The 25,665-nt window shown below is 44.8% G+C and overlaps 1 protein-coding gene across 1 annotated transcript in view; it reads left to right on the top strand.

Moving 5' to 3' along the window:
• The window catches only part of LOC125644119 (transmembrane protein 104-like), an 84,853-nt gene extending 59,626 nt beyond the window's left edge, over positions 1 to 25,227 (top strand). The window contains exon 9 of the mRNA XM_048867582.2: positions 24,473 to 25,227. Coding sequence (XP_048723539.2) covers positions 24,473 to 25,227 — 755 coding nt within the window. The remainder of the gene's footprint in view (positions 1 to 24,472) is intronic.
• Positions 25,228 to 25,665: the final 438 nt, after the last annotated feature.

Below are 25,665 nucleotides of genomic sequence, written 5' to 3'. Positions count from 1 at the left end.
AGCTTAAAACAGCAGGCTGCTGTCTCACCGCATGAACCAAAGAGCGGGGAAGCTGTGTGGGAACACTACCCCCCAAGGCAAGCGAGAGGAGAGGAAGCTTTTTCTTTGATCTTAGCTATGCTCCCCTCTGCACTGCCTTGACTGTAACCCCTGCTTTAACTCTGGTTAGCCAGCGGCCTGTAATGCTTGGCAAGCATTCACAAGAAGAAGGTTTTAAAATGAGCGGTTAACACTATCAATCCTGGTGCGTACGTCTGCACTGCAATCAGAGATGTGACTGCAGCATGTGTAGACATGTCCAAGCTGGCTTTGATCTAGCCAGCTGGAATAACAATAGCTGTGAAGCTGTGGCAGCATAGGCGAGCTAGCGGCTGGAGTACATCATACCTAGCATCTTGTACTGGCCAAGCTGCCACCCAATCACAGCTATTGTTATCTGAGCTACCTAGATGAAAGCTAGCTCTCTGCACGTCTACACGTGCTGCAAGGTGGGTGAGGTAAGAACTTAGTGAGAGAGACAAGCATTCAAGCCACTCAGAGCTCCTTTTCTTAGTACCTCACCCACCTTGTCTTTCTCACATCCTTGGACTGACATGGTTACCACGACACTGCATACACACGCTGCAGTGTCTACATACAGAATTGTTCTGTGAGTCTCCCTATGCATTTCATGCTGTCATAGGCTTTCAGTTTGCTGGCGAACTGAGCACCACTTGACAGCAGCATTATTCTCCGGTGCAATGCAGAGCAGATCTAAATACCCCATGACGTAGCTGTTTGAGTTCAAAGTCCATCTATTCTTACACAGCTGCCTCTGGGGCTGTGAATGATTCCTCTCTCAAACAGAAAGAAGTATGCCTTTCCCCCTCTGCACCGAACAATTACTGCTCTGGCTGTGCCCTTCGTAAATTAATCTTCTTTACTATTCAGATAATCAATCCTGTCAAACCAGTGAGCAGTGACGTCCTTTGCCCCATTGATCGATTTACACTGCTATATTAGTTGATGCTGAATTACAAACGCTTCTGTGCTTCGTTGCTGGCTCTGTGTGTTTCTGCTTCAGGGAACTTTATTAGAGTTGGTTTCTGTGGATTACACACAAAAAATAGAAGCACTAATAAAGAGGGAGGGGGAAAGGGCCATTTTTCAGGAGTTCAGCTTCAAATGGAGAGAGAGAATCTTTTTCGTGCCAGACGTTTTGGTGTAAGTGATGTGTTGCAGTTAGTCAGACATCCGGAATGACAACTGAACTCTTAAGTAAAAGAAAAAAGGAACAATTATTAACTCTCATTGAATGCCATTGATATGGGTAAAGAGCTCTGGACCACAGTGCTGTTCCTTCTCTGACTGGGGAAGCTTGAGGAGCAGAGGATGGCTTCTTCTCACTCATTCTAGGGTCAATTGAAATAAGAGATATCTCATTTTCTTCCTTCCTTTATCTCTTTCCAGGGTTCACAAGAGGTAGTTCCTTCTTGCCGTGATGCTAACATGCTGCTCATAGACTTGTAGGTTTTGAAGCCAGAAGGGATCATTATGATCATCTAGTTTGACCACCTGCTCAATAAATATGAGCTGTAGAATCCATCCAGTGCCTGTCCCACATGAACTCCCATTGAATTTGATGGAAGCTAGGCTGAGCCCTGAGCCTGCAGACGGACCTGTCGGGATGGGGGTGGGTAGGCGGGTGTCCTGCAACTGTGCAGAACCCTACCGACTTCATTGGGATTCTGCTTGGTGTCCTGTTGAAGCCAATGCAGTTCTTCAGGAACCAAGAGGGCTCAGCACAGGCTGCTCTAGCTATAGGCAACTGCCTAGTGTGGCTGACTTCTAAGGGCAGCAGATTTCTGTAAATTGACTCTGATTCTCTTCACTGGAGGTGATGGCAGTGTCTGAGGCAGATGGAACAGGTTGCTGGCTGGGACTCTGAGGAGCAGGAAGCAGCCCCCAGCCAGGCTGCTGGGAAAGCACTCCTGCACCCTCCCTAGCCACCCCCTGCCCTAGGGGCCAAGTGCGTGGGGGATGCAGGCTAGGCTAGGATGGGCTGGGGTGGGGTGGAGCTGGGGCCAGGTGGGTGGTGTGGGAGGCCAGGTGGGGGGATATGGAGGCTGTAGGGGGCCAGATGAAGGGAGTGAATGCAGCTGGTGCCAATCCACTTGGAAAGGGCCATGGGGGAAGGCAGTCCTGGCTGGGGTGTGTCGCCTGCTGAGGGAGCAGGTCTTGGGCTCTTGCAGGCCCTTGGGGCAGAGGCTGGAGGGACTTTCATCCTGGCCTGGCCCAGCCCAGCTCAGCCTGCCCAGATGTCAGACTGTTCCCCTTCCACAGAGTCTGTCACTGGGGCCATGGGGCCTCTGCAGCCCCAAGCCAGGGTCTGCCTGATGAGCCTCCAACCAGGCTGCACGAGGTTCAGGGGTGGGGGTGGCTACAACATGGGAGGCATGGGGGTGGGGTCTACTGTGAGCTCTTCAGTGAGCCATGCCCCTCCTACCCACTTAAGTTTTGCCGAGGGTGGCAGATTGTCTTGAGTGGCTCTGGGGCTCTGACTGTGGGATTAGGGTTTTAACACAGATGTTCTCCTGCAATGATGCTATTTTTCTGTGCTCGAATGCTTGCAAATTCATTTTCAAAAACAAGAGAAAATCACAGAAGTGAAGGAGAACTCAATGCGGGAAGTCTCCATTAAGAGGCAGCATGGATAATGAAGGATATTGGTTTGGGAGCCAGGAGCTCTCAGTTCTGTAACCAGCTTTGACAATGTCTTCTTGTACTACTTTGGGCAAGTCACTTTTCTCTGTGTCTCTCTTTCCCTCCTACCTGTGTCTATCTTGTCTGTTTAGACAGTTCCTGCCCTGATGAGTTTACAATCTGTTTGTACAGCACCTAGCACAATGGGGTGCCAATTAGGGTGACTAGGTGTCTGGTTTTCGACTGGAACACCTGGTCAAAAAGGGACCCTGGTGGCTCTGGTCAGCTCTCCAGAGCCCTCGCCCCCCACCCCCCAAACTCCTGCCCTAGCCCTGAGCCCCCCCAAACCTGGAGCCCCTTTCTGCACCCCAGAGCCCTCATCTCCTCTGCACTCTAACCCCCTGACTCAACTCACAGCCCCCTCCCGCGCTCCAAATCCCTCGTCTCCAGCCTAGAGCCCCCTCCTGTACCCCAAGCCCCTCATCCTCAGCCCCATCCCAGAGCCCTCACCCCCCCTGCACCCCAACCTCCTTCCCTTGTCCCACACCCTGAACCCCTCCTCCCTGGCCCCATCCCAGAGCCCATACCCCCTCCCACACCCTAACCCCCGCCTCAGGCCCTAGCCCCCTCCCACATTCTGAATCCCTCGGTCCCACTCTTCAGCCTGGAGCCCCCTCCTGAACCCCAAACCCCTCATCCCCAGCCCTACCCCAGAGCCCACATCCCCAGTCCAGAGCCCTCACCTCCTCCTGCACCCCTGCCCCAGCCCAGTGAAAGTGAGTGAGGGAGAGCAAGCCGCAGAGGGAGGGGGAATGTAGTGAGCAGGGGGTGGGGCCTCGGGGAAGGGGCGGGGCTAGGGTTTTTGGTTTTGTGCGATTAGAAGGTTGGCAACCCTAGCTCCAGTCTCAGTTAGGAGATCCAGCCGCTACTGTGATATACATTAATAATAATAACCCCTTAATATAACGCACTAGCCAGGGCTATTGCTGGCACCCCTATTACCAACCAATCTACTATGGAACGTACAGCTGTTTATGAAGCTGTGTCCCTCTCCCAGTTCCTCTAAAGTGAAAATCTTTGTACTGTGTTTGGGATATCAGATGATTCTCAAGCCCTTCCACATAATTTGCTGACGTTACAAGCTTTAGGTGTAAACTGTGTCTGATTTTTGGCCATAATTAATTTATGGTTTAATTATACATTGTTGCTAAGATGATGAATGCTGCTGTGGAGTAACTTTGCCCTCTCTGCCTTGCATAACAGAGCTGGGAGCAAGGATGGGGTAGACAGGCTGGCGGAGCCAATAAATATATCTGGGAGGGGGAATACCGGGGAGGGCCAAGAGCTAAAGGACAATGCTGGTACAATAACAAATGGGTATAAACTGGCCATGAACACATCCAAGCTGGAAATTAGAAGAAGGTTTCTAACCATCAGAGGGGTGATGTTCTGGAACAGCCTCCCAGCGGGAGTTGTGGGGGGCAAACAACTTAATTAGCTGTGATACAGGAGGGCCAGGGAGCAGTCAGAGCGTGCTAGAGGGAAAATACATAAGCTCAAGGCTATTTAAGGCGTGGCTCCCTGTAGACTAGGGAAGGTGGCTGCAGGTTAATTGGAGCACCTGCAGTCAATTAAGGCCCTGTTAGGAACCTAATAAAAGCCCCTGCATCAGGTAGCCAGGGAAGAAAGAGAAAGGACTGGAGCTTGGAGGTGTGTTGAGAGATTTGGAAGACCTGAGAATTGGAGTAAGGGAAACCCTGCCCCCCAGCATCCAAGGACCAAGGGTAGCCCCACCTAAGGGGGATAGGGTAAGAAACCCCCATGGGTTGAGAAGGGCTGGGACTCAGAGCAAACCTAGACCCCCCCCCCCCGCTTCCCTCCTCTACCACCTTCCTGGGCTAGTAGTGGTGGCCTTGGCACCCGAGAGCAGGGGCAAAGGGGGGTATCTTAGCTCCCGGCCAAGAAAAGCGCAGGGCCCACCAGACTGAAATCGGCCATCTTGCCACCTAGCTTTACGAGTGAGATAGACAAATCTATAAGTGGGACTGCATGAGGAACTTGCTTGTGATGGTGGGGGGCATTGGTAGCCCTGAGTTTTTCTGGTTCATGTCAGATGTTCCTAAAATCTCATGCTTTAGGGCTTCTGCTGGGGTCAGGAAGGGATCCCTCCCCCTTATATTCTGTTTAGATTTTTGTTTCTTAATCAGTTTCCTGCCATCGCAGGGGTCTCAGGCAGTGGTGCACCTCAGTCCCTCCTGTTTTCTGCCTATGGCCTGTAATAGTCTAGTCTCCTGTAGGTGTAACACTTTGGTCTCGTTTCCATTGTTGGGTTTAGGATGGTGGGTCCTGGGTGGTGCCTGTGATATTCCCAAGGTCAGACTAGAGGATCTGGTGGTCCCTGCTGGCCTTGAATTTTTTAAGTCCATGACTCTAACCCATAGATTAGCCTAGCCTTTGCATAGCCAAAAGTGATGATGGAAAAAGGCTATTCACTTCCTATAAGTAAATAGGAAGCAATGTGGCTAGGGAGTGAGAGAGAAGCCAAGATCTGCCTCTTCTCCCAGGCATCCAACACTACCAGAAGGGAGTGTGTGTTGGAGCCTCAAAGTGGTTCACACCTCCAAGATAAACATCATCTGATTCTCCCCCAAGTATCTGGAACTAGAAGCATCCTTGTCCCTTTCCAACCGCTTCTGTTGCTGTGGAGTGGAGCTGGGAATGAGTTTTAGGGGAGGGAACTGTAATACTTAAGTGTATGCAGTGCTGTTCTTCAAAGGATTGCAAACAACTCTGTAAAGGTGGAGGGGCAGATTTGGGCAAGCTTTGCTCAAGTTGGTTAGTGTTCTGTCACAGGAGTAGTTCCACTGAGGCTCTGGACAAATCATTTCACCGCTTTGTGCCCTGTCTGTAAAGTGGTGAAGTCACTGGATTACTGATCACTGGGAAAGCCCTGAGAGGAAGGTAAGTATTATTTCATAGATAGGGTATCTGAGACACTGAGAAGTTGAAGTGACTTGCCCAATATCACCCAGTGAGTCAGTGTCCGAGCTAGGCAGGGTTGGTTCTGGGGGGTGGGTGAGCAGGAGGGGTCTCCAAGGTGCTTCTGAACTGCTGCTGGGCTTTATTTTGGCTCCACTCTGACCTCCCTGTGGTTTTTCTATTTTGTTGGCTGCTGGGGAATGTGTGCAAAAAGGTTTTTTACTCTGACAAGGGCCACTTCTGGAGCTAGAAATTCAGCTCAGGAATCCTGACTTGCAGTCCTCTACTCTGTCCACTAGAAAACAGTCTCTCCAACCTCAGAGACAGGCATGTATTAGATCTAGCCTCAGATGTATTGTACAGGGATGTCAGAAATAGCTAGGGCCTGATTCCACACTCGCTTACTTCCTCAGTTTTCTACATGTGTGACTCTGTTGGTGTCAATGGTATAACTCCTGATTCTCTCCAGTTTGAGAGGAGAATCAGGTGCATAATGTTTACCATTCGGCAACCCCCTTCATCTAGCGAAGCAGAATTAGATTGCTTTTTCTTATTTGTAGTTTAATGTTGAAAGCCTTTTCTTTCCTACTTCGAGTCTTATTTCTTTGGATGACAGATGTGCTACAGTACATTAATCTAAGCTCCTGAACAGTCACATTGCTCCTGGGAAGTTCAGCCTTCAAAACAGACTGCAAGTCCATACCATCCATCACTAGAAGCACATAGCTTTGGAGGACTGCTGGAAGTTTGTTGCTGGATGTTCAAAAAAAGCCTAATCTGCCGTATTGAGCTTGGAGCTTTTTAAAAAGCTCCAGTCTTTAGCTGCACTGAGCACAGGCACAGCTTAGGTGGGGGTGGGGGAAGCAAAGATTGATCATATGTCACCTCAGCACTCTCGTCAGCTACCAGGGGCCAGTTTGGCCCCAGTGTAGGCCTGAGCAGCGTCAGGGCTGCTCTAAATTGCAACTGGAGTGCAATATTCTCTAGCTACATTTTCCCTTTTCCCCCCAACATGAATCCTACTGTGTGTGTAAAGGATAAAAAGTAAGGCCGTTGCATCATTTTTAGTACTTCAGTATCCACCAAAAGCAGTTCCGATATGTATGCTACTAGGGGCTCATCTCTCAATGTGGGGTAGGAGAAATACGATGCACAATCCTGCTCTCCCCTCTGCACTGCATTGATATTTTACTCTCATGAATCTCTTTTCTTTCCGTTTGCGTGACATCCCGTGTGCTATGCTGTGTCGCATCCTACTACAAGGCAGTAGGATGTGGGGAGGGCAGATCTCACATAATGATTTCAGGTCAGATGTATGAAACCCGGAGTCCTCGTATGTGGAACGAAATTGACAGATGGAAATGCTCTGTTTGTATCAAGGGCTTCTATACAACAGCTAAAAGCACACTTTATTCTTTTGTCAGCTTGCATGTTCACCTTGATCGGTTCATCCTGGAGTGTGATGTCTTGGCCCCTCTATCCTCTTCCGTAAGATATGTTTACTTAAACTGTAGTTTACTCTCTAGTAACTCAGCAACAGACATAATGGGGGGGGGTATATAAAAACATATATTCCATCTTCAGAGAAATGCACAGGATTTAGCACACCCATTCCTTTGATTCCTATATGAGTTAGGCAGGTACATCCAGTAACACCATTTGAAAACATAGAGGATGGAGTACATGAGATAAAGAAAATGAAAATTGTCTATGGGAAAGAACCTTGGATGAGCTTATACCTTTCAAAGTAGTAAGGAAGTTCTTTGAGAATTCAGGAACTGTAAATCTTGGCAGGAATTGTAAATCTTTGCTAATGTCAGCCTATGACTGAAACTGCTTTAGCTTAAAACCTTACTTGTTTTGCCAAATAGGAGTTAGGAAAACTTTTTTATCTCCCTTGGTCAATTATTCTCCGCATTGATAGTGAGACTGATCCCAAGCAGCATTATTGAGGCTTGGATAGAGTGGTAGCAGCTACCGTGAACTGAGATCCCCAGGAGCAACTATTCCAAGAAATAAAGACCATTGATTCACAGTGTCAGCTGTCTCTGTCATTACGTTTAAAACTGGAACTTGTTTTTCACTCCAAATATGTATCTGCATAACAATGAGAGCTTAGAAAAGGGGCTGTTCTAAACACTGCATATGTCTCACTGGGATTTGAAATTCCATTGAATGAAAATATTAATATTCTTCAAAATCATGCAGGAAATATTTAACCCAATACATTTCTCAGTTAACAATAAGTCTACAGGAGAAACTAGGTTGGGTTTGTTTTAGCCCGTTCGTACATTAGGGTTAGTCTAACAGAGGGAAATTTACCATGGGAATACAACCTGACAATAACTAAAGAGAGAGGCTGTGCTTGTAGTTAAGACAGTGGACTAGTACTTGGAAGACCTTAGTTCAATTCCTGAGTGTGGCACAGATATCCTGTTTGTGATCTTAAATACATGCTTAAGTTCCATTGAAGTAAAAGGTAAGACCGTTCTTAAGTGCTTTGCTGAATCATGGTCTTAATCTCTCTGTGCCTCAGTTCCTCATCTGTAAAATGGGGATAATACTATTCCATTTCTCCCACCCTTTGTGTGTCCTTGTCTATTTAGATTGTAAGCTCTTTAAGGCACAAACTGTCTGTTACTCTGTTTGTACCACACCTAGCACAATGGGGCCCCTATCTTGGCTGGGGCCTCCAGAAGCTACTATAGTACAAATCAATTATAACTAAATTCTCTGGCTCATCTGTATTTAAAATCTCTCCCAAAGCACTGCACTAATATTTGTCTGGCCTTAAGTATGGCCATGTAGAGAGACTGTGCCTAGGTACAGTAAAAGAATGGTCCTCAGTGATTTCTTTGGATTGAATCTAATAATATATTACAGCTAGAAATGCTAGGAACAGCAGGGGGAAAAATAGGTTTAACAGTTAAAAAGCTTTTGAGGATAAAGAGATCTTGTCTCTCACCAACAGAAGTTGGTGCAATGAAAGATATTACCTCACCCACCTTGTCTCTCGAATATCCTAGGACCAACATGGCTACAACAACACTGCATAATTAAAAAGGGTGTCCTTTCTAAAATGACAGTAATGTATAGTGTGAATAGGAGAACATTTATTTGTTGTAATACTGTTCTGAAAATAAAAGAGAAGTGATGCTGATTAGTAAAGGGAATTTCTTATTAATAATCAAAAAACATGATGTTTGTTCTTCCTGGACTAGTATCTGTTCCATCTGCCCCAACAAATACACCACTTGCCTGAAGAAGAGACCCTTTCCAGACTATAAACAGTGCTCTACAAATGGTAAACCTCTTTCCTTAAAAGAAATCAAGTCTGACAGATGGATTTTGATTTGTTTCTAGCCCCACACACACTTGCTTTGTGAAATTGCTGTGAACTGAAGATATGAGAGTGTTGAATTATTCATGGCATTCAAAGCATCTGGCGATCCTTCTAGTTACCATCAGTTAGTGCACACCTGATCCATTAAATATTGGACATCTGTTTGGAGGCATTTAAATATATAGATATATGGTTTCCTTGCTTTCTGTTCACAATAGGGGAGCCTGGGTCAAACGAGATTTACTCCATTTGCTAAGTGACAAAAATCTGCAAGTTCATTAGTAGATTTGGAGGAAACAACTGTATGAGCTTTTGCTTTGTGAATATTTGCATGTGAAAACTAGCATCCTCCTAAGTTTCAAGAAACTGTTTTGCAGCCTTGTGCTATGGGTGGCATTTTTCCATCAAAGGTAGTTTTGCAAACTTAGCACAACTTGTGAATTTTCAGCACAGCAAAAGTTTCACTTATTTTTGTGTTGAAAATAATGAATTCCCTGCTCCTCCCTCCCAAGAGGAATGGAAGTTTTCACTTTGCAAATACTGGCCATTCATTTCCCAGCCTACAAAAGAGCCAACAAAATAAAGACAAACTGAGAAAATGCTTCCTTCTTTGGCAAGAATGTGATTCTTTATTATGGGTGGTTTTCCTGGGGGTCTGAATTGGCAGAGGATCTGCTGTGTGGTGGGAGGGCTCTTAGTGAAAATTAGTGATATGTTAGTAAAGTGCCCCTCTGCCAACAGGGACTGATTTAAAAGACTCAAAACATACATGATTAAAATAATTCAAACCATAACTAATAGCAATGTGACCTGCAAACGGCTATCGTATATAAAGGAAAAGGGTCAATAACTCTGCTCTACAGAGGCAAGATAACTTTTCTATCTCTGCAAGATGCAGCACAATCCCCTTGTATCTAAGAGGTCTGTTTGGGAGCCAGAAGCTCAGAATAAGGAAAAGCTAGTTAGAGGCCATGAGATTGTATCTAGTATTTGTAAGCTAACAGATGTTGATATTTTCTCAGCTCCTGGAACAATGGTGAGGTACTCTGATCTAAGCACAGCTCTTCTGTGAGTGAGCTGGAGAATAGTTCCAATGCACGCATGCTTGAGCTCCATCCCTGGTATGGACTATGTGAGGTTCTTGCCTGGTTCCTCCTTACCTGTTTTCAGTTGCATGAGATCCCTATGCCCACTACAGCAACTGCTTACATGGAAAGATAATATTTAGACAATATTTATGCATTTTTATCTCATTTCAATGTGCTTTAGCAGTTGGAAACAAGGAGGAAGAACCAGGACCATGTGAACAGCCACCATATTGGGGATCACCCACAAGTGTTTTTCAGACCAAGACTGGTTCATGGACCTCTGGTATGCTACCCCTGTTCTAAGGGAAGCATGTGAGCCAGGCTGATGTTTCTCAGATGTGAATTTCCTGACATGACCACCTGCTCACTGTGAATCCTGAGGTTCAAGTGCAAACACCTCTTGTTGCCTAAGTTACTTTAAGATGACACCTGACATTAGTGGAATAACACTGGAAAAAAGATCAAGCAATAAGTCTGCTTGTAAGTTTCCAGTTTCTGTACTAGTCTCTGGGTTCAGCCAGTCATACTGAAAATAGACTTTTTATGGGGAGAATTTTTGAGCAGTGTGCATCAGTGTAAGACAGATTTTGGGCCAGCAACCCAAGGTCCTGTAGATGACCATTGCTTGTTTCATCCTTTTCCAGTGCTATTTTCAGAGTTGTGCAGCTTCCCCCTTGGATTTACTGGGCAAGTTTTCTATTATTCTTGATCTCATGATTTTTATCTATTTTTAGCATAAAAACAACATTGTTTCATCTAGAGTGAAATCTCTGAACATCCATTATTCAGAAGAATCTTTGTCTTCACATTTATACAAGATCAAAAAAGAGAAGAAAAAGTGACTAGTTTGTCAGAAATGCAGTGCTGAAAGAAGCTGGAACAAGCATGGCTTTTTGGGGCATAGATGTGGTGTCTAATTAGGAAAGCTCAGAGGAGTTAAACTACATTTGGGAGACCTTTTGCTCCCTCTTGAAGAATAGGAGATGAGCTGAGTTTCTCCAAACAGGACTAGGGGCTGGGATTCAGAATTGCCTAAGATGCATTTGCTAAAATTTTATTTCCAAAACCGTAGCTCTGGTCTGTTGCTGTCAAATGGCGGAGTTTCAACAGAACTGGGAAATAGACATGCAGGGCCATAAGTTCTCCTTTGTAGTAGAAAATGTGCAGAAAGATCTAATAGCTCCAGAAAGCAGCTACAACAACGAGCTATGTAAGTTATCATGCTGTCCAGTTCTGAGGAAAAAAATGACACTCCTAACTGGCCTTAGGCATGGCTGAAAACACCCACTGAAAAGTGCTCAAGACTATGGAGACCTTGACTGGGAAGATGCTGGCTACTGCTCTACTCATATATGGCAGCATTAGAAGTCCAAGATCCCTGTAAATTAGGGGGCAAGCTTATTCAAACCTCTTTCAGACTGAGACCCCCCCCACCACACCTAAACAGATGGTCTCAGTATGGTTAGAAATTCACTGCTGATATGAACTTCAGATGTCTGCCAATCATAAATTAGTGCATCTTAAGCAGCAAAAGCCAATCACGCCTCTTCTGTAGTAAGTTATGTTTTTCCCCACCATGTTATCAAATAGGGCTGTTTGTTCTCTGGTTCCTCACAGTCTCCTAAGTCTCAATCCTGTCTGCTCTGAGGATCGTCTGTATGAAATGATGCATATGTTGCAATTTCATGCAGCACTATACAAGATAGGACTTTTGGCTTGTGCTCCAGTTTTCAGGGGAGTTTCTGTAATATGTTGCTATGCTTTTTAGTATGCTGGACAGAGGATCAAATGACCCAGTATTTCCCAGAAAGCTCAAACAATCCATTATTTGTCTCTCCCCATATTGTATTTTGTTCATCTATGTTTCAAAGTAGAAGTATTGTCGTCATTCTAGAATAGTAGGATAATGAGCCAACTTGTTTGGAAATTAATAAATGTCAATTAGTGGCCATATGCTGGGTGTAGAAGATTTCAAGCACAAAGACTCTATGTATTGGGTACTACATTTTGTCTAGTGAGAAAGGCATAACTAGAACCAATGACTAGAAGTTAAACCCAGACAAATTCAAATTAGAAATAAGGCAGAATTTTTAACAGGGCAGGTAATTAACCATTGGAACAAACTACGAAGTAAAATAGTGGATTCTATTTCATGAAATCTTCTTAGCCTTTCTAAAGGCTATGCTTTTGTCAAACACCACAAGTGATTGGGTGCGGTATAGGAGTCACTGGATAACCATTCTATATATGGCCTGTGTGCGACAGGGGGTCAGTTTAGATGATATAATGGCACCTTCTGGGCCTTAAAACCTATTTATCCATTTCCTAAGTACAGCGGGGTGGCAGCAGTATAAGTTTCCCTGTATTATATCACCAATGTGCTTCTCTCTTGTTTTCTAGAGGTTACTTCTAGGGATGAAAGGCTAGTTTAGTTTCTCTGCCCCTTCAATCCTTGTTCTCTTCTGAGACTCCCAACAAGGGTGACAATTCTGATGTGAACACTGACACTCCAAATGCTATTGCAGTAATCTTTGTGCAAACTAGGTCTAATATGCCTATTGGTTTGAAAACTAACGCACTGATCATTAATGTTCTTGCACAATGTGTGTACATGGTGGGTATTGAGAGTTATGGATATATGCTAGTTATGACTGAAGTGTGTTTAAACCAGACATGTCAGAGGGAGTTGGTAAACAGCTTTGCCTTAGACAAAGGAATGTGTATTTGAGTCTCTGCCAGTCTTAAGGCAAAGACCATGATTCATTTTCACACATTAGATAAACAAAGCTATTAAGCTAACAAGTGTGTGAGAAGGGCAGCAGCATCCTTCACCACCAGACTCCTTGTTGCCTTTCTCACAGCTTGAGTAAACTTTACTTTGAGGGGTAACTCTCAGAAGAATCCATTTCAAAGGTTCACTCATCTATAAAGACGAGGGGTTGAACTTCAAGTAATATGCAATTGAAGCGACTGATTGTATGAAATATTACTTTTTTTTTTTTAATAAGAGTTTACAGAATGAGGTCTTTCTGGAAGCTAATGACACACTGGTGACTAATATCATTGTGAAATGTATTAACTCCATCTGAAGAAATATGGATACTTAATTTTTAAAGCCTGTGGCAAAACAAGGAGAAAGACATTCCCACCCAGACAGAGGTTAAGCAAGGTGTGACCATAACCAATGGAAGCCCCATTTAATAGAAGTCACCAGGGCATGGGAAACTCACTGGAAGGCAAGAACAGCATGAGGTTATCTGCCTCTTGAAACAGTTATTGACCATTTGGAAGATGTGAGTAAAGAGAAGCCATCTTTGGCATCCATCACTAGACAGACACAAGGGAACAGAGCTCTCCCAAGCTGAGAAAGATGGGCCCTTCAAACCCTCCCTGGCCCCTTGGTTGAAGTCTCTGGGAACTGAATATAAGTGAGAAGACCTCTTGAACAAAGCCTGTACCTTGCTAGAGTAAAGTTTAGACTTTTACACATGTGTTCACTTTTATTTGCTTGTAACTTTCTAACTTTATTCCTTTTGGTTGGTATCATTTAACCTATACTCTATTGTAAGTAAATTTGTTTTATTTTTACTATAAGCCAGCTCAGTGCTGTTTAAATGGAAGGGTGTATTTACCCCAGTTATGTTAATAAGCTGTGATGTGCTTTTGTGTCTTTACAAGAAAAAACCAAACTTATTGTTTGTTTGGACTGTCCAGGAGAGGGCTGGAATTTACAGATCACATGGTTTTGGGAAAACTCTGGGCTGGGAGTGTGTTGGGTCAGCTTGCTGATAGTAAGGCTGCTGGAAGCCAGAGTGGGGTTGTAGGAGTGTAGACAGGCTGCTGAGGTCAGAGCTGCTGAACCACACAGACACTTCAGGGTGTGACCTACATGCTTGTGGGCTGGTTGTGAGTGTCCCAGGCTGGAAGCTACAGCAGCAAAACATTGTCCTGAAACCCTGAATGCTTCACCAGTGGTGAGACAACCCCTCACTGGTCTGAATTTCCCCCTGAAACCCATGAAAGATGCCTGTCTGAACTGGAGTGACTGACACGTGCCATTGAACAAAAATAATAGCTTTCACTTACTACTGCCTGGAACTTGAGCTGATTGATCTAGAGGCAGAAGGCTTTGTATCCCATTACCAGCCTCTCAGCCATTTAGTCCTGTCTCCTGGCAATTTTAAAATCAGCTTAATTATAAATAATTCCATCTTAAATAATGCCATCTTAAACTGACGGCCCATATTATACTGGGGTCTAAAGCGAAAGCTGTGATTTCAGAGCTTCAGCTAGTGAGTGTTTGTCCTACGTAGTAGGTGCTGTCTGTCTCTGAAAGGTTTACTGTGCATAATTTTGGAATGAGGTTCTAGGAAGGCACTTGGTGAGTCATGTACAAATTAACCACATGCTGATGTCAGTCTGCAAGTGGGCATGCTTGCCAGGTTTGCTAAGTCAATATTAGTAATGAGCATGCATGTCCCCTAGCGCTACTCTGGTAGTATCATGGCCTTCACAACACTTCTGTGATCCTGCATGCACATCCCTTTGAAAATGTGTTTTTGCAGCAGCTTGGAATGTTCTCTCCTCAATCTTTACTAGCACCTTTTTGCTGTTTAGCAAACGGAGGTCCTTTTTATATCTGGTGGTACCTTGTTCAAAATTTGAATGTAGATATTGAGCTGAGGTCATAAGCTTCCTGGAGTGAATCAAAGGCAGTCCGTCCCCCCCCCCCCCCCCCACATCACCTAAGACCTGAGTCTAATTTCAAATATGAGGTGCCTATATCAAGCCACTCTCTGTGGGGTAGTGGATTTTCTGTGATACAGTATCTGATGATGAATGCCGTTTGGCTAAGAGTAGAAGCACTTAATAAATCATTAGTAAGTAAAGAGGTATACTTTATATTCACATGGTAGTGCTCTTAGAGCATTTAAACAGCCCATAGTTAACTCTTTGTAGTTCAGGGTCTTTTACCCTTTACAAACCTAGACACAGCCCATGTTAATTCTTATCATTTTAGTAGTTGCAATTATCCTAGGTATGTATATGTCCTCCTTGATTTCCCAGATTCACATGGACCTCACAACACTTGCCCCCACTTCTCCCCCAAGCACTGCAAACAGTAGTCATGTTGCAGAGTTTGGTGGCTTTTAAAATCCCTACCATCAATCTAGCTATTCCTTTTGAGAGCTACAGGAAAAGCTTATTGCAGGGAAATGCCATGAATCTATGATTGGTTATTCAAGACTCATGGTACTCCAGTGGAGAGTCTTGTTCCGTAAGCCGACTTTGACTCCTAGTCAGCCTGCCTTGTGGTTCTGCCCCATAATGCTGCTGCTGCATTAAGTTATGGAGTTAATCTACCTTGGAAAACTTGCTTCTCCTTATCCAGAGACCTGATGACTTTGTTAGATTGGGAGGGACTCCAACAGAGTGCGATAAGAGACACCCACAAAGTTCAATACGCAAAGGTTTAAGGACCTTTTTTTGGTGTTAGAGCATAGGAATCAAAATATATTGACCAATCTATTTATGGTAACATCTCTCTGGTTAACTCTTTTCTTTTTTTATTGCATTTTCCTCTATCAAGTGGCCAATTACCAAGAACATATTTTCCTTCTAACAAAAGAAGAAATGTTTGATGTAGAAGCTGAAGGAGTGCACAGCTGGCTTGTTCACTAATTAAATGTGAAATGCAGGCATGTAGCACAGTAAAGGAAAAAGAAAAAGGAGGACTTGTGGCACCTTAGCTAACATTTATTTGAGCATAGCTTTCGTAAGCTACAGCTCACTTCATCAGACGCATGCAGTGGAAAATACAGTGGGGAGATTTTATATACACAAAACATGAAAAAATGGGTGTTACCATACACACTGTAACAAGAGTGATTAGGTAAGGTGAGATATTACCAGCAGGAGAGGGGCGGGGAGAAAAACCTCTTTTGTAGTTATAATCAAGGTGGACCATTTCTGTTTTGTTTGGTTGGTTTTGTTTTTGTGTTTGTTTGTTTTTTTTTCCCCACTGCCTCCTTACTTAACTCTGCAGGTTTGTTTCATTTAAAATGAAAACAAAGGATTCCAGCAGGCAGAATACATCAGAGGACAGACTGACAATGGGCATTCTCCATCTCTAAAAATAAGGAAATAACTTTTTTTCAAAGAGCCCTTTGGTTGATGGGAAGTGGATTTGACCAGCTGGTTCATATATAATGGGCCAGATTCTGATCTTAATTATGTTGGCATACATTTGTAATAATCCTGATTTCAATGAAGTTACTCTGGAGCTTTGCTGACATAAATGAGATGGGAATCTGATCCACTAGGTAGAAAACTCAGTACACAAACAAGCTTCCTACATTTCAATTGTCTGAAGTTACATTGTGCCTTGCAATGTACATCTACTTGCTAGAGAAGAGCAAAGCTCAGACTAAAAATGTAGGAAATAATCAGGCATTTCCAACAGACGGTGCAGTTGTTTGGAGCAATAATTCTTGCAGGCATGGTAATAAGCAGGCAGTACTATTTTGTTTGTGTGGCATCTGAGAAAGTATAATGAGATGTGGAAATGGAAATTACACAGGCTATCACTGTGCCAAATACCATAGCTGAATTTAAAAAGGGCTGGAAAATGTTATGACTTATTAAATTATGCTGATCCAGTGGTCCCAGACCCAGAGCACAGAGGGTATGCAGGAGTTCTTGTCCCTATTTTTGGTAAAGCCTAATGGCTGGAATTTTTAATTGCTGGGAATGTGGGATTCAACTGCTCCAATTCCTATATGGTCACTCTCTCAAAACCCTTTACTCTGGCTTTGGACAAAGGGTTAGGGTAGACTTCACCTTTTGATGCACGAGGAGCTTGAGTCCTATGGACAGACTCCCATTGACATCAGGCCTAAAGTGAACAGTGTTTTGCATGTGCAGATGCATATTTTGCTTGAGCAACTTAGATTTTGGTGCATGAAAATATTGGCACAAAGGTTAATGACCATTGATTGGAATAAAAGGCTGTAGGCCAGAGGTGGGCAAACTACAGCCCGTGGGTCACATCTGGCCCGCTGGACCCTCCTGCCCAGCCCCTGGGCTCTTGGCCTGGGAGGCTAGTCCCCAGCCCCTTCGCTGCTGTTCTCCCCCGCCACGGACTGACCCGGCACTCTATGCAGCGCAGTAGCCTGGCTGTAGTGCCACCGGTACTCCAGGCAGTGTGGTAAGGGTGGGGGGGTTGGATAGAGGGCAGGAGAGTTTGGGGGTGTGGTCAGAGGGTGGGGAACAGGGGGGTGGGATGGGGCAGGAGTCCCGGGGGGGGCAGTCAGGAATGGGGGAGGGTGGATGGGGCAGTCAGGGGTGGGGAGGTCAGGGAACAGGGGGGTTGGATGTGGCAGGAGTCCCAGGGGAGCCGTCAGGGGTCAAGAAGCAGGGGGGGTCAGATAAGAGGCAGGGGCCTCAGGCCAAAAAGTTTGCCCACCCCTGCTGTAGTCCATACATGAGCTGAGATATTATAAATGAGTGATGTAGGGGAAAAACTATATAGCAATAGTTTCAGAGGATGGTTTTTAGACTCCTCACAGTTTAGGTGAGAACTTTGATTTGAAATTGGCTAATAAAACTATTGTTCACCAAATGTTAGATTAGACTGATGTAAGCAGCAGGGCAATCATAAAAGGTGTGTTTTTTTTTTTTTAAATGAAGTCACCAACTTGGGCATCAAAAAGCACTTTAGAGTTTGCTTAGATATAACCCATCTAATTCAAGGCAAGTAATAGTTACATCTTTGTAACTTGTCATAATGTCTGAGCACATGGGATGGCAAAGGGGCTGCAGAAAGTATCTAATACTGAATCAATCAGAATGCATGTAATAAATTCATGTCTTAAGGGAGACTCTTTGGGGTTATGGGTCATGGAATAAGTAAAATATTGGCAGCCTGAACTGCTAAAGAACAGGAAACAAAGGACAGCCTTAAATCCCTTTAAAGGTGAATAGGAGTTAATTGAGGTACTGCAAGGATCTGTAAGGGGACACCAGCTTTCTGCTAATATAATTATATAAATGACACTAAGATGTACAGAAACAAAGCAGATGCTGTTCTAGCAAGAATGCCAGTACCTAGAATAAGGAGTCTCAAAAAAAAAAACTAGGATAGATCATTTTGCTGATTGGCTGTCAAGTACTTCTCAGTGTGGATAAGGGTGGAAGTAGTAGCCTGGGAGACAAAAACATTAGTATAAATATTTGCTGGGAGTAAAGCTCTCACATATAAACCCTGAAAGAAAAGGAGTACTTGTGGCACCTTAGAGACTAACCAATTTATTTGACCATAAGCTTTCGTGAGCTACAGCTCACTTCATCAGATGCATTGAGTGGAAAATACAGTGAGGAGATTTATATACATACAGAACATGAAAAAATGGGTGTTTATCATGATCACTGTAAGGAGAGTGATCACCTAAGATGAGCTATTACCAGCAGGAGAGTGGTGGTGAGGGGGAGAAAACCTTTTGTAGTGATAATCAAGGTGGGCCATTTCCGGCAGTTAACAAGAAGTCTGAGGAACAGTTGGGGGGCGGGGCGAGGAGAATTTACTTTGTGAAATGTCTAAACCACTCCCAGTCTCTATTCAAGCTTAAGTTAATTGTATCCAATTTGCAAATTAATTCCAATTCAGCAGTCTCTTGTTAGTCTGTTTTGGAAGTCTTTTTGTTGAAGAATAGCCACTTTTAGGTCAGAAATCAAGTGACCAGAGAGACTGACGTGTTCTCCGACTGGTTTATGAATGTTATAATTCTTGATGTCTGATTTGTGTCCGTTTAGTCTTTTACATAGAGACTGTCCAGTTTGCCCAATGTACATGGCAGAGGGGCATTGCTGGCACATGATGGCATAGATCACATTGGTAGATGTGCAGGTGAATGAGCCTCTGAAAGCGTGGCTGATGTGATTAGGCCCTATGATGGTGACCCTGAATAGATATGTGGGCACAGCTGGCAACGGGCTTTGTTGCAAGGATAGGTTCCTGGGTTAGTGGTTCTGTTGTGTGGTTACTGGTGAGTATTTGCTTCAGGTTGGGGGGCTGTCTGTAAGCAAGGACTGGCCTGTCTCCCAAGATTTGTGAGCGATGGGTCGTCCTTCAGAATAGGTTGTAGATCCTTGATGATGCGTTGGAGAGGTTTTAGTTGGGGGCTGAAGGTGACGGCTAGTTTCTTTTCTTTGTTGGGCCTGTCCTGTAGTAGGTGACTTCTGGGTACTCTTCTGGCTCTGTCAATCTGTTTCTTCACTTCAGCAGGTGGGTATTGTAGTTGTAAGAACTCTTGATAGAGATCTTGTAGGTGTTTGTCTCTGAAGCCCAGGGCCCTGAGCCCCACCACCCAGGGATGAAGCCAAAGCCTCAACAATGTAGCTTTGTGGGGGCCCCTGTGGTATGGGGCCCCAGGCAGTAGCCCTGCTTGCTACTCCCTAACGTGGGCCCTGGCTTTTATACACCAGAAAAACCAGTGATTGCGGCACAGCTGGGCTGTGGCGTTTTTATAGCCTGTTGGGGGGTGGGGCCTCCGAAAGAAAAAGGTTGAGAACCCCTGGGCTAGAATATCAGCCCCTGTGTTATAAACCTAAATCAACAGGTGATATTACTTGCTGTTGCTGTCATTTTTTTTCTAGTACATTACCCAAAAATCCTGTCTGAGAGCTATTGCCAGGACTGTTACCATACAAGATATGTTAAAAAGTGTAGCTGCTCTTAAGAGAGCCTACTTTAGACTGAGCAAGCTGGTTCAGTAAGGAGCAGGAAGGCCCCTATAGCCATGGAAAAGTTGCTGGTTCTTTTGAAATTGTGAAGGAGACTGATACAAATGAGCTTTCCAAACCCACAAGGAAAACTTTTACAATTGGGAGCAACTGTTAGCTGCTCATGAGCATGAAGTGGTTAGAATACAAACATTAAGGCGAAGAAATCTGCATGCCCATTTCCCATTAATTTACATAGGAATTGGGCATCCAAATCCCTAGGCTGCAATTTTTCAAGGCTGCTTAAAGGCCCGACTTAAATTAGAGAATCCATGAAATGTAAGGCTCAACCCTTCACGTGCCCAGTGGTGCTGTACTACCAATTGCAATGCTGCATCTGTGGGGCTGGATCCTGTGAGTGCTCATGTGGGACTGCCTATGTGACGTGGGAATGGTCTATGTGACGTGTTTATGGAATTGGGCCCCATGTGTTGTATGCCCCCTCGCCCCCAATTCAGAGTACCGTGACATTGAGGAACCATTTTAAGAATGAATTTTTAGCTGGGGAGTTTCTCAGACAATTGATTGGTGCACCAAAGACACAGAGGAAACATGGGTAGAACAATTACTGTAGTTTGTTACAGCTAGTTAAACATTTTTCCATCACAGTGGGGGGTTTCTTTTTTGACAATTTTTTTTAAGTAACCAAAATGTTTGCACAAGAAAATGGTTTTTCCTCAAACGTTTGTTTTTTCTTCAAACGCTGGATGTTCTTCATTGCTTGGCAAATGAAAATTGTTTTTTTTCTGAACTGAACATTTTGATAACTGAACATTGGGAAAACAAAACTTTAGCTTTTTGACAATCCCCCAGATTTCAAAGTTGTCTAAATTTTGACAAAAACCAGGACAAAAATCACTTCTAACAAGCTCTACTGCTTTTATATGTAAGTATAAATCGCCAAGGCTTCGTCTGAGCCAGCTCCTAGTTATCCTTTCCCATGAGGTCTGCCTACGCAGAAGGAAAGTCTGGTCCAAGTAGCTAGAAGGTCCTTTTCGTTTATCAGCCTTCCATCTCTGCTTCCATCTATCCCTCACTATCTAGGATTATTTCTGTCCTGGGCCTTAATGGATCTGGAAAGAGAAAGAAAGTGTGAGGTTCTTAGTTAAAAACTCCCCAAACATGGCTGCCAATGATACCATAAGTGAAGATTTTGAGGTTTTTTAAAACATGTCAGTATCCACAAGACATTTTGCTATTTCCCAGAGTGCTCCAGTGGATGTACTGGAGCAAACAGACTCTGGTGCATGCTGTGGTGGATTGCATTAGATTATATGGTAGTATCTAATTTGGGTTTGACTAGGGAGTTACCAGAAACCCTGAGTAAGGGACCGCATAGAGCTCTGCTGCCTCTGGGGACTGAATTGTGACGGAGTCCCAGTTCAGTCCCTGGTTCCTCCCCCCCCCCCCTTGCTCTAGGCAAGAAATAGTCTGTGTTAGCACCTTTCATGTGTGCAGACTACTTTCCTCTGTGCTGGTTCAGCTGCACTGGCTGGTGCATTGTGGGAGGTGTGGAGTCAAGGTTCTGCCCACCAGCTTGGGATAGGAGTAGCATGTCCAGGGAAGCTGCAAGTACCTGCAGCCCATGCACAGGAGCCAGGGTTCTTCTATCCCCTTAATGCTGGCATGAGCACAGATGTTGTCTTTACACCTGAGGCTTTCATGTCTGTTCAGTTAAATGTATCTCATACATGGATAGAGGTGGGCATGAAACACAGCCTCAGAACCGCCCCTCTGCATTGCTTCTCCAGCTCGCTCCCAAAATAGCCCCAGGCAAAGTTCAGGTCCAGATCAGAACGTCTTGGCCCACCATTGCTTGCACCATTGGAAAGAAGAGATTTGGAAGCTGAGTTCAGTGTGTGATATTGAGGGCAGGACAGAGGAGAGGCTGAAACAACCCTTGCTGTGCATGGAGTTTGGGACATTATGTTGGCAGCTGAAATCTGTAGATATTTTCAACTAGGAATATTTTCTATTGTGTCACCTGGCAAAAATTAACTCAACATGACCTGGCACCGTACACATAGTGTGTTTGCCAGGTGGCCCATTAATCATACATGGCTGAAAGCAAGGACTCGACCACTGACATTATGTCAATGCCAAGGAGTTACGTCAGGCAGCAATAACACATACAGTATTTGTGTGATAGCACAGAATTCTTTCCAAGCAGAAAATCCACCTTGACATTTTGGGTTAAAGCTGTTTAGAGAAAAGGGAGTTTCTTAAAAATCTCTCTGGCACATTTATATTGTACCTTGGGAGGCAGTCCTTTATTTTGTTACGAACTTGCTGTTTATGAATCGTTCTCCAGGAAAGCAATTGGCTGAGATTTTCAAAGCAGTATTGGGAGTTCAGTCATCCATCTTCCACTTAGATTAATAGCAGTCTGGCTAAATCCCCTGCACTGCTTGTTCTTTCGCTTGTGAGCTCCTTGGGATAGGTGCTGTCTCTTAGTAGGTGTTTGGAGCCCCATTGTGTTTGATGCCGTACAATTCTGATTAGGGTTTTTGGGCATTGATACATTGCAGGCCTTCTGTGGGACAGAGCTATTCTGGAGGGAACACTGAGCAGTGCACAAACTGGAAGCCACAGGCCTGCACTAGAATGGAGCATGGAGCCTGCCAATGCAGCCCAGAGAGTGGGCTAGGCTGACTCAGGAGAGTATGTGTGGCCAGAATAATCAACAAGGCCAGCACCTCTCTCAGCCAGCGGGAGATCTCAGGACATACATTAACGCCACCCACGCAGCAGAACCGCTGTAGGAAGATGGTAGAGCAAGGGGGTGTGTGAGAATCTGTCCCATTCATTTATAGACCCTGCTTGGGCAGGAAGACTGATTCACAGGTCTGTTCAGTCTCCACCTTCTGTGGGCCTGCAACGCAAAGGCAGGTGGCACTCACTTGTTGGCAAAGTCTGGCAGGATTTTTTTTCTTGGACAGATTTTTCTGTTCTGGACAGACAGCACAAAGTAGGAGAGACGCTGAAAAGCATGCATGAAACCAGCAAGTTGCCTGGTCAGAGTTTCATTACAAAACTGAGGAGTCTCCCTGGGCTCCTAAAAACTGTCAAAGCCCAGTAGTTTCACTAAGAAGATACAGTGAAATTCACCAGTTCTGGCAAAACTTGCTGGTTTTGGCTGAATGTTGCTTTGAGTTTGTATGAACGTTAAACTGGAGGGGTGGGGGCGGCGGGGGTCACAAACCCTGTGTATTGAACTGATCAGAAATTTTCTCTAAAGGTTTGTGCAAACCCAAACCAATTTGTTCATCCACCAAGGCATTTATATTCATCATTTCCAGCCTGGTACATGACTTTGGTCCCAGGCACTTTAAATGAGAAAAATCTCTAAAGTGTAGATTTTCTTGGGTCTTCCTTTGCTTATATAGGGTATTTAGTTACTCATGCTCCCTCCCAGGGGTGGGCAAACTATGGCCCAGGGGCCACATCCAGCCCTTCCGATGTTTTAATCCAGCCCTCAAGCACCTGCTGGGGAGCAGGGTCCGGGCCTTGCCTTGCTCCACATGTGCCATGGCTCCACATAGTTCCCAGAAGCAGCGACATGTCCCCCCTCCAGCTCCTACATGTAGAGGCAGCCAGGGGGCTCCACATGCTGACCCTGCCCCAAGCACCACCCCCACAGCTTCTGTTGGCCAGGAACCATGGCCAATGGGAGCTGCAGGGGTGGCGCTTGCGGGTGGGGCAGAGTGCAGGGCTGCTTGGCTACGCCTCCGTGTAGGAGCCGGAGGAGGGACGTGCCATTGCTTTTGGGAGCTGCTTGAGGTAAACGCCACCCAGAGCCTGCACCCCTGACCCTCTCCTGCCCTCTGAGCCCCTCGGTCCCAGCCCAGAGCACCCTCCTGCACCCACAACCACTCATGCCTATCCCCAGAGCCTGCACCCCCAGCTGGAACCCTCACCCCCACACCCCAAGCCTTCCCCCAGTCTGGAGATCCCTCCCACACTCTGAACTCCTCATTTCTGGCCCTACCCCAGAGCCCTCACCCTCTCTGAACCCCAAACCCCAGTTTTGTAAGCATTCATGGCCTGCCATATAACTTCCATTCCCAGATGTGGCCCTCAGGCCAAAACGTTTGCCCACCCCTGCTCTAACCCATAAAGCCAGACGAGGCCTATTAATTAACTTGTGTCTGAACTCTATTCTTCACCTTCTCTTTTGTTTGCCCGAGTCCATGGATAAGTAGTGCATGTACGTTCTGCGTGAGTCAGATCTTCAGCTGGTGGCAATCTGTATTGCTCCACTGAAATCAATGGAGCTATCCTGACTTATACCAGCTGAAGAGCTGGCTGGGAGCTGGTTAGTCATCCCCTTCTAGTACTATTTATTTTTGCTAGGGATTAGCCCCCAGCTACAAAGTCCAAGTTCAGAGCTGTTTGCATCCATGGTTTTATCTTGGGCCTGTCTTGTTTACTGTAGTAACCAGCAGCTCTCAGAAAAGGGAGGTGGTGATGGGGGAAATAGAATGGTTAATACCTGGATTTTAAAAAGGAATAAAGAAGTTGCATGAGTCTTCATCAGTAATCTAGGAATTCGAGTTTACCACCAACAATTTTAATCCTAACTCTCTCTTCTCTTTTACAGTTTTTTGCATTATGTTCATCATGGCGTTCCACCTCCTAGCTATTGGCCGAGGCAAAGGAAATCCTACTCTGGCTAACTTTGGTGCTCTTCCAAACATCTTTGGAGCTTGTTCACTAGCTGCTGTATCCCATGCCACCCTTCCTCATATCATTCCTTCCATACTAAACAAGGCCAACCTTGGTCTGGGAATTGCTATTGTCTTCATAGTTGTGGGTGCATTTTATGCACTGCTTTCATTAACTATCATGTTCACCTTTGAAAAGGACAAGATTCAGGAAATTGTTCTGTTAAATTTTTTGGATTGCTCTATTGTGCCTGGAGTGTTCTTCATTTACTTCTTGGGACTCTATACCGCTTTTAAGGTGAGTGCCATCTTTCCCCTGAACGCAGTGGCTTTAAGAGACAACATATGGGCTATGTTCAGCTCCTTCCAATGTTCTCGCATTTGGGCTGTTGAAAGACTCCTCTTTCCGCTTTTGGCCATCATCCCACCAACTGTGATTGCGGTCGTTACTGAGAACATTGAGGTGATTGTAGGAATAACTGGCTCCTATGCTGCAACCACCATCCAGCTGATCATTCCACCTCTGCTGGTTCACTATAGCCGCAGAGATACCCGGGAGAAGTTTGGCCCAAGTGTTCATATCAAGCATGCCTCTCCATTTCAGCACAACTTTTGGATAATTCTAGCCATCATCTTTGCTGTATTTACTATCACCACGGTGACAATATTGTATATAACACATCAAAGTTAATAAATACCAGTGTTAAGTAATGGAAATGTATTTTCAGTGAACCAAGTGATCAGCAATCCCTTAAATTCATATGAAGTGCTAAAGTTAAAAACGTAGCCCCTCATAATAGTGATTTATTATTGATTTTTACTTGGGCAGGTACTGTATGGAATCTAAATAGATTCCATGTTCATTTTACATTCTAACCTAATTTGCAAAGATTGTGTTGCATTAGTTGTTGCTCTTACATTTTATTATTTTTAAATTATGTTGTACTAAACTAGGGTGGAAGATGAAATTAGATAGTCACCACCACTCTTCTGAAATGCAGCGCCCTTCTATAGGGAAACATAGCAGCTGTTTGAGATATCACTAAACTACACAATAGCTTGCTGCAGGATTTAAAGAAGAACAGGTCTATGGGATGAATGCTGTTAGGGAGACTAAATAGCTGAGTTC

Source organism: Caretta caretta, chromosome 10, assembly GCF_965140235.1.
Source record: "Caretta caretta isolate rCarCar2 chromosome 10, rCarCar1.hap1, whole genome shotgun sequence".
Classification (NCBI taxonomy): Eukaryota; Metazoa; Chordata; order Testudines; family Cheloniidae; genus Caretta; species Caretta caretta.
Note: the sequence above shows the minus strand (reverse complement) of the source record. Positions and strands in the feature narration are given on the sequence as shown.